The sequence below is a fragment of the Chenopodium quinoa genome, unplaced genomic scaffold (assembly GCF_001683475.1).
Source record: "Chenopodium quinoa cultivar QQ74 unplaced genomic scaffold, ASM168347v1, whole genome shotgun sequence".
NCBI classification, from domain to species: Eukaryota; Viridiplantae; Streptophyta; class Magnoliopsida; order Caryophyllales; family Amaranthaceae; genus Chenopodium; species Chenopodium quinoa.
In genome coordinates, this window is record NW_018742598.1 from 308,532 (window position 1) to 318,801 (window position 10,270).

The 10,270-nt window shown below is 32.6% G+C and overlaps 1 protein-coding gene across 1 annotated transcript; it reads right to left on the reverse strand.

Annotated features, from left to right (window-relative positions):
- Nucleotides 1-475: 475 nt before the first annotated feature.
- On the reverse strand, nucleotides 476-8,216 carry LOC110721167 (plant cysteine oxidase 1-like). Its single transcript, XM_021900297.1, has 5 exons — nucleotides 7,395-8,216; nucleotides 4,367-4,488; nucleotides 2,613-2,769; nucleotides 2,323-2,523; nucleotides 476-823 (listed from the first exon to the last, which is right to left on the reverse strand). The coding sequence occupies exons 1-5, from the start codon at nucleotides 7,633-7,635 to the stop codon at nucleotides 705-707; spliced, it is 840 nt and encodes a 279-aa protein (XP_021755989.1). The 5' UTR covers nucleotides 7,636-8,216; the 3' UTR covers nucleotides 476-704.
- Between the last annotated feature and the right edge of the window lie 2,054 nt (nucleotides 8,217-10,270).

Below are 10,270 nucleotides of genomic sequence, written 5' to 3' on the forward strand. Positions count from 1 at the left end.
TGAAATTCTGTAAAACAATGTACTCTTTCAATTAAATCGAGAAACAATGAAAAATAGGAAGAATTTATCAGCTTTGATAAGTATATTGGGTTGTGTGAAGGAAAGAAGGGATTATAGATGAGAGAGATGTAGGAAGGAGAGAGAGTCAAAGAGGAAATGGGGCTTACGGCTGCCACTCAAACAAATTAAAACCCTAAACTTTTTACCTCCTTTAACCTAACATAAAATTTAAAAAACAAAGGATACTGGGTCAACGGGTACTCGACCAGAATAAGGGATGGCCCATGACCCGAGGATTTTAGCAGGCCGGGGACCAACCCGAAAAAATTGAATTTTTTTTTCCAATTACCTGTTGGTATTTTGCATGTTGCCAGGTCGGGTCAAGTGGGTTGGGTTTTTTGAACACCCCTTACATGCCTACATGGTTCAATAATGCTGATCCTGCTGCTAAGCTACCTATGAAAACAATTAGTCATAAAGGTAAAGGTATACTAAAAAGCAGCACTAGTTCTTTTGATAAAGTATGTACAATGCAATGTTACCAAATTATAACCTGTGGTTCAAATGATAACCAGATCCAATTTCCCCAAAAGCGAAGAAAAGAACAGAACGGTTACAGGAAGGTGGGGGAGAAAGGATCCATAAGCTAAGAAAAGAAAGCAACTACAGAAACGTGGGTGTAAGACACCCAGTTAGCTGGCAATCTAAATGATCTTTGGACCTAAATACTCTATTCCGTCCATCTCTGAGTTTTCTGGCATCTCAATCTCTTCCAACCATCTGAATGACTGCTCACCTTCTTTCACCTCAGCTAAAGTTTCATCTGCATTTTATAAAATTTCATCATTAGCAAAAGTGTACACATATATTCATTACATTGTAAAAATTAACAGCAGCTCCGTATTAATCATATATGGCTTGGCATCCCTCTTTCTGATGTTTGCATTTCGCATTTGATAAATTTGCATAATAATACAAGTTATTGTCAACAGCAGCACTTGGTGCAAATTAACTATTGGTTCATAAAAGGCAATAGGCAAGTTGTCCCTGTCCTTCAAGTCCAGTGCACTTGTAACACACCTCACACACACTAGTCACATTTGAATATTTGAAAAATGGTAACATACTCCTTATGCGGTTATGCCATAACATTCTTCTGAATTCTGGAGTTGATAAAAAGTAAATAGAAATTTTAAGGACAATGTCATTACTTATTAATGTGAGCAGTATTATTTCCTCTTTTTATGGTAATATCAGAATCTCCCTCAGAAATAATTGTGAACTTGTGTCACTGTTTTAGGATGTACAGAAATATTTGTCAACATATAGCAATAAATTATAAGAGAAATTATAGGTAGTCCTACTTGTCACTTTAGGCTTTTACCTATGTCCCTTAATTCAATTATGCACCTAATTAAAGAAGATGAACAAGCGATGATTGCTGAACTTTTAGGGGTGGCTAAACTAGAAACATTGTAGAGAAAGATAGATTGAAGATGGAGCTTCACTATGTTACTTGGACTCTTCTTAAGTACATAGTCAACCTTCTTTATTTATTTATTTTTCTTTTTTTTTTTTAAATAAATAAATGTTCAACCTTTTCTAAGTTACTTAGTACTCCATCCATCCCAATTTACTTGCCTCGTTTTCCTAATTGGGGAGTCCAAATATACTTGCCGCATTTCTCTTTTAATTTTTTTTTCCTCTCATACTTTGATTTCTTTTTAACTAAGTCTATTCACCCAACCATTTTTTCTTGTCCACGGGGTAGATAAATTGGGACAAAGGAAGTATTATTTTTCATGATTATACCAGGGAATCCATAAATGTCTAGCATAAGTCATACAAAAATAAAAAAAATAAAAAAAAATTGGGGTGTTGGAGAAAAACAGGATCATTAACATGATGATGTCGCTTTTCATGTTGAGTAGATGATAAACCCTTTCCAAAGCTCCACTCTTTTATACAGCTTAACCTGAATATATTAGGAATTTAGGAGATATTTCAATAGATTAGAGCCTAGGAGAATTATTAGGCTTCTGTAAAATTATTTATTTTTAGCAATTATCACTAAGGGTCACACAAATGATAATGAGAAAAAGAACGGAGAGGGAGAGGAAAATTTATTCAACAGGATGGTAAATGAAGAGTTGGTCAAGTAATTTGATTCCTAAGTTTTGAGGTGTTAAAACAACCTTAATAATTCTGGACTCAGGGATTCACAATATCAATATTCAATTGTATTCAACATTACTTGTAAGTTGTAACTAGTAAAGGCTGACTAGATTCAGCAAAAATCAGAATATATGAGGTGAAACTTGCCTGAAGATGCTGACATAACTTCTTTGTAATATGTACAGTCACGGCCATCTTCTTTTGAGTAAGGCGGTCCAAGGACATCAAGAACAGCACATGGTGTTAGGGCAGTGAACTCATGGATATTGCCCCCTGTGGTAGGATAGAGGACTGATGTGCTACATGGAGATGTAAAGACACTGTCAGCTTTTAATTTTGCCAACCTCCCTGCAAAAAACATTCAAGTTCAATTGGAAAATCTGTACAAAAATACTACGTATTCAAATTAAAGAGAACTGAAAGAACAGATGACTTACTTGATGAAGATTTTTTGCTACAATCCACGTCTACTGAATCATCCCAGTCATATGCTTTGATGTGCATTTTACCTAACAGTAGTTTGTTGAAAACTGTCATTTCTGGATGATTGTGAAGAGGGATGACAGCTGATGCTGGAAGAAAGAAAAGCACCAACTGCAGTTTGAGAAAATCAGACAATCAGAAGAAGCCATTGTAACTTGAATGTTGAATTCTGGCAGGCAACATTATACTCCCCCGGTTTTTTAATACTTGCTTCATTTCTACTTTTTGCACTAATCATCTGTCCTACTTTGATTAATATTTGTGATTTATACATAAGAAAAAATATAGTCTTGTGGGTACTTGTTGGAATCGTCTCAATAAATAAATTAATAATTTTCAATTGTTAGAGTTTATACTTGTTGAAAATTAAAAAAATTATTAATCAAAGATTACCATCGGCAAACGTGCCCAAGAGAAATGGAGCAAATATTTAAAAACGGAGGGAGTATGAGCTAAGATTAGATGTTAATTAATATGCATAACACATCAAGAGGATTTAATGCATTAATCTGGAATATGAAGGCCTTGGTCCCTTCAACTTAATAAAAACAATGTTCAGTAAAATTTGGTTGCAGTATAAATTAGTTTTGATTGGGAAAAAAACAATTAAATCACTAAAAAATCAAAATACTTCATGTGAAAAGAAAGGGGGAAAAAAAACCCCTAGAAAATCAATACAAAATCTTTTCAATCAATAAAAATAAGGAAAAACTGAAAGGAATATTATGACCTTTGCCCGGTCCACCATAAATAAAACCACATTTTGATAACACCCCAATAAAACGACCTTTGCACATAATCTTCCATAAATGGGGCAAACCGATTGGTAACCGGTATAATAGGTTAGTATGACACTTGTCCCTTTGTAATTGGTTAGTGTTTTTTTTTTTTTAAAAAAAATTATTATAATTTTCTGACTTTTTAAAAGGATTTTAATAAATAAATTGATTTTAATTTTTTTTTTATATTCCTCCCTCCGCCATCTGCTCACCCCCACCACCTTCCGCGCGATCTCATGTTCTCTCTCCTCACCAACACCACCACCACCTTCGGCTTCACCGTCTCCCGCAAATAAAAGCGTTGAATTTTGGAGAAGAAGGGGTGGGGTGGTAGAATTTGAGAGGAGAAGGGGGTAAGGTGGTTGGAAATTTGATGGGAAGGGGATGTGGTGGTAGGACTTTGGAGGGGAATGTGGGGCTGTTGGATTTGGAAGGGGAAGCAGTGTAGTGGTTGAAATTTGGAGGGGAAAAGAGTAAACTGCCGGAATTAGGGGGTGGGAGGGGAAGTGGTGGCTAGAAGGGGGGGGAGGGAGATTGGTGGTAGGCTGTATAGGGAAGGTGATTGGAGGAAAGGATTTTAATTTTTAATAATTTTTTTTAAAAAGAAATATGTTTAAATTGAAATTAAAAAAAATCTAACCAATCGTAATGTGGCACATGTCTTTCCTTAACCTATTAAACAAGTTATCGGTTTTTTAACCTATTTTTGGAAGATCGTGCGCAAAGGTCATTTTATTAGGGGATTATCAAAAGGTGGTTTTATTTATGGCAGACCGGGTAAAGGCCGTAATATTCTTGTCAATTTTTCCTAAAAATAATTTCAATTCGATAGAAAACACCCCAAATCATTTTAGGACTAAAGCTTTGTTTTTGGTAGAAAACAGTTGAAGAGAAAGGAAAAACCATATAATTGAGTTTACTTCACTTACTGAAAAATCCCGACACTTGTAGACTGTGGTGTATGTGACTCTTGGGTTTCCCTTGACACAACTTTCAGTCTTGAAAAATGGGAGATCTCTACTCAGTCCAAAATCTTCAGGTACCAGGCAATCTGAAAACATACAACAATAATACCAGGATCAAATCTAAGTTAATTTAATGTCCTTGAACCACGTGTCAACTCTATACACGTACAAGTAAAAAGTAATGAGGCAACAATGCATACAATCTATGAAATTCTACAAAACCAAATATATGATGAAAACAAGATTGAGAAAGAAGTCATAATAAAGACTCCTAATGGATCATCGGAGCTAGAAAATTGCTAGGGTATTACTATTGCAAGTCATGTTACTATAAAGCACCTGTTATCTATATGAAAATTGATGATTAGAGAAGTAAAAATCTAGTAAGTACGCTAATTGGTATTAACTTCCTGGAGAAGAAACAGTAACTTTAGCATAATAAGCTGTCAAACCCATACTTTTCTTTCCCATCTTTTTTTATACTACGTATAATGTAATAAGGTACAATAGAGTAGTCAACTGACATCCAACACCAAGAAAAGAGAAGGCACTGTACAATTTGAAAGAGTAAAAATATCCAGCATAAAATGAAAAGAACTCATATGTCAGGGTGGATGGTACTAATGTTTATAATTTATTAATGTGTTTGATGACATCAAATCCCCATTGTCTCCTCTATAAAAAGGAAACAGGTAAGGTACGTTACGATCCAACCCTTTTCATTATCATGTTGGGTAAACAAATATATTAATCAGAAAACAAACAAACTACAAGAATAAGTTGATGTTTATCACAAATCACTCATTAATTATAATACATATTTGAAGCTGAGAAAGTTTTATAACTTTTAACGTGAAACTGAGCAGTGATGGGCGATAATGAAAGTGAGTTATCGAAAATTCACACTTTTTGAGGAACAAAATTCACACTTGATTCCACATAAGTGAAAACTAAGGTATTGAGATGACTAAATTCCATTAATAAAACCATCTCATGACAAATCAAAGCAACAACCATAAACTCCCACAAGTCTAACACCTATAGTGTGGGTATTTGAGGGGAGAAGATTAAATATACATTAATAAAATCTACCCTAGAGAAAAATCATTAAACAAAATTTAGAAATGAATTCAATATTTCAGATCCTGTATATTAAAAAAAAAAAAAAAAAAAAAAAAAAGGATTATTTTTCTTGCCAACTCCTCCAAAAACAAATGAGTACTGTAACAAGGAACACTAAATTTCTATTATCCCAGTGACTAATAGGGATTTCCCTAAGCTGCATTGCATAAACTTTTAATCAGCCTAATATTCATACATATACATCCCAAGGGAGGACAATATAAAAACCATTTTTCTGATCATTTGGCACCGGTAATTATAAATAAGAAAAACAAAAAAAAATCCTCTTTTTTTTTGGGAACATTATACTAGGATTGCCTTTCCCAATATAGTTTGCTTCCACAAGGGAAACTAGTAAAAGATAAACATCACTTAAAGGAGACAAAAATATCAATAAGGAAGCAGTTGCATTAGTGCACTAAACGACACCATAGCCCCGTGATCTTTCACACAAGAAATCAATAAGTGCATATCGTAAATGAGCAATTTAATTACACCAATCTAGTTAAATCTATTCCTCTTAACTTCATTCTTTTTTTTTCCTTTCATTAACTAAAAGCCAAAATTCTGTTTCTATCACAGAAAGTTCATAACGTCATCTGCAAGCACTTAGTGAAAGTAGATTTCTTCAAACCCCAAAACTCTAATAACCTATCAACCTTAGCAAACTCTTGATGAAAGTAGCTTATCTCTTGCCTAAATTAACAACCAAAGTTCACCGACAAATGCTACAACAAGCATAAGAACATCTTCAAAATGATTCAAATTGAAATTATTCCACCCACCGAACACCCCCCCTCCCCCACAAAGCCCTAATATCGATATGGCATCATCTTCCGCTGTATGGCACAAAATAGGTAGATTCTTAATCAAGGTGATATCTACACAAACAAATAAATAAGAAACGGAAAAATGTGGATAACTCCGGAGTTGCCAACATTGAAAAAGAAAAATGATGACCGATAACAAGAAGAATTGCAGGTCAATGAAACATAATGTGGGATACCATTTACATCAAAAAAATTTCCATTTACCCAAACTGTTATCTTAACTCAAGCCAAACACTTGCACGCATAACTTATTGTTCTATAACAAGACAAATTACTAGTCCATGAAAGCATAATATATTATACCATTAACATCAAAAAAATTCCATGTAACCAGAACTGTTAACTTAACATAAGCTCGACACTTACACGCATAACTTCTTAAAGCTTATACTAGTAAGTAGTAATACCACTACCGCATAATCCAACCAATTTGCTTACTGTAGTTTTGACAAGTCAATTATGTACCAAAGCACAAGCCATTTACAAACAGTAGTTTTGACATGAATTCAACAATCAAGTTCCTTAAAGACAATGCAGGAGAAGGGCAATCCAATGCAGGAAGCTCTCTAATCGAACTTATGAAGAGTCCTATTATGAATCTAATAAAAGTTTCATCCTCAACTTTTTACATAACGTCATAACCTATATCATGAAGCTACATTTAGTGGAATTTGACATAATCATAACTAAAACAGGTTAAATCAATGGTAACATACTAGTATACTAGAGTAATACTCTGATATCAAAGAGAGACACAAAGGGCAATGACGTAAAATTTTATACGTGATTTGATAACAAATACCCATAGTCTAATTTTATATAAATAATATCAAAGAAACAATCCAAAAATAAATTACCCAAAAAACATTGCAAGCAAAGTTTAATTTTGGCACTTATATCATTCCAATAAAATGACAAGCAACAAAATGCAATTACTTTTAAGGCAAATTAAGGTAGAATTCAGGGGAAAAACTATAAAGTCCAAATCAAATTTAACACCAAAAATCAAATTCATCAAAATTATTAGGAAAGAGACCCACCCAGTATGTTGCAGAGATTTTGAACATCTTGAGGAGGAGGAACAATCCCAGGACCTTTGAAAACATTTTTGCAAAAACTATAAAGTTGTTGCAAAGTGAAAAAAGGCAATTCCTTCTTCATGGTAGTAGTACTTGAAGAAGAAGATGATCTCCTTCTCACTTTTTTCTTCTTAACAACCTTACCATTAACAACCCCATTAATCTCCCTTCTATGTTCAACCAACCCAGCATCCATTTTCATCTGAAGAAGGGTTTTGGAGTTCTTTGAGGAATTTTAACAAACACCTGGTGTGCAGAATTTGCAGTAGGAAGAACACAGGAAAAATACGTATTGTAAACAGTAGATCTGTCAATTCTTTGGGAGTAAATTGGAATGGGAAATTGAGATCAACGTTTTTGAGTTGGATTGAATTGAATGAAAAGTAAAAGAGAAACTGAAGTGATTATATAAACAGAGGGAAGGATATAGAAAACCAGGGGCCATCTTGGGTGGACTCGAAACGGTAGAGAAAACCAGCAAGTATTTTTTTGGGTTGATTTTTTTTTTTTTTTTTTTTTTTTTTTTTTTTAGAATTAAAATATTGTGTTTGGATATGCTAATAACACTAAATTAAGATGGAAATATGAGATATTGTAAGATTTAATTTAATGCAATTTTTTATTGTTTAGACCCCACTAGAATAACATTTGTACAATTGTACTTGTTTGGTTTGAATTTTAGGATATCTTTTTTCCTTAAAGGGAAGATATTGATAAATCTGTCAAATCAGTTGGTTATGGTGTGAAATAATTTAGTCAAATCGGTTGATTATAATATGAAATAATTCAGTCAAATTAGTTGATTATGGTATGAAATAATTCATATTTGAACAGTCTGGGTAGAACATTGTTTTGGTTTAGGGTTGAGAAGATTTGAAAATATTTGGTTTAGGGTTTAGGAGATTTAATTCTAACAATTGACAGTTTAAAGTTGTTTTATGGTTTAATGTCCAGTTATTAGGTGTGCTTCTTACAAGGCTATATGTTTATACTTGTTGATTTGTGGGTGTAATTATTGACATGCCATTATTAACATGTCACTAATATAAGTTGGTGTCAATAAATGCAAAAACCCCCAAAGTTGATGTTAATAGTTGTAATTTTTCTAATCGCAATAATGTGATTTGGTTCAAACCAAGAAAAATTGTAAAATAAGATTTGGTAATTTTTTTCCCACATATTCCAATCCAATATTATATCGAAAATATTTCTAAATATGTAGAAAAAGTAATTTCATACTTGGATATTAGAGCACTCCAATGGCAAGTTAATTGTCAAATTAGTCCGTCATGCCACATAAGCTTTTAAGCTAATTATCATTTTAGTTCCAATGGTTAGCTAATAGCTTACGATTTAAATGGACCACACCTCCTTAATTGAAGTTGATAAAATTCATTTTATTTATTCTTATTTGTTTTATTTTAGCAATTTTTTTCCAAGCAAATTTGCTTGACAAAGCTAATTTGCTTTGGCCAAACTAATTGCATTTTCTAGCTCCAATGGTTAAGCTAGTAGCTAGAGATTATATAATATTGTAAGCAAGTCTCTAACTACAATCATTGGAGTTGCTATTAGAAATCACGATAAATCTGACAAAGATACCACATGATTATTATTTGTGGCATAAAAAGGTTGTAATATGTGTACTCATCTATCAAATCATATCACTGATAAATAAAGTCAAGTGCCGCACCTAGGCCACAAGACAAATACACTTGACGGTTTAATTTTTTGACAAATGTCGCCCAAATACGCAACAAATAACGTATTACTATTACACATATTAATCTATTTACATTGTAAATGCATTTTTGAAAAATCTTTTAAATAATATCCAATTATGATATATTTTAATTTGTTCATAATTTATGGTTGATAGGTTTATATGTTGATTATTTCAATTTCAATATTATAAAATAAATTTAAAGCAACTCTTATATGCTTTATAACGGTTGATAGTATAGGTTTAATTAATCTCCATTGAAGAGGTTAAAATAATTTAAATTGAGTTTTGAAAATTATAAACTTACACAATATGTACAACTTATGTAATATTTGAATTCATTTTATGAAGATACTAGATGAATCTCGTGCGTAGCACGGTTTATTTATATTTTTTAAAATAAATATTTTTTGTACTTATGTGATAAAATTTGTTATTTTTTTCCGGAGGGAATTCAAGTTTATAACATGGATAAACTTTTGGTGTTTATCCTAGGGTAGAAAAGTCATTTTGTTTTAAAGTGGAAAGGGTACCTTTGAATTAGTCGGCTAAAGCGGTTAACGTTTGGTTATTCCCCGTTAGCGTCTGGTAATTCCCATGAACATGTTATGAGAGTCGGGACCACTAACCCTGGTTAAGCAAAAGTATTAATTACACTTGTAGCAATAAAAAAAGATCGTTGTGGTTTAACACTTGAAGAACGCCGATTATAAATACGATTAAAATTCCTTCCCCTGCGGGTTTAACTGGAATTGAAATCATTTGGTACATGCGGCCTCGTTGTTTTCAATGAAGAACGTGAGTGATAGGTATCAAAAATGCGAATTTCGTCTTTCTTTAAATCATTTGTGGTGGTTTCTATTTGCAATCTGGAATGTCTTTTTTGAATTGGTGAATTTGATGATTGTGGATTGCAATTATTTAATTTTAAATCTGGAATGTCTTTTTGAATTGTTGAATTTGAAAATTGTGAATTAGAATTATATAATTTGAAATCTGTAATGTCTTTTTTTTTTAATTGATGAATTTGATGATTGTGAATTGCAATTATTTAATTTGAAATCTTGGACTGTATTTTGAAAATCTGAAGTAGTTGAATGCGACTTGATAAATG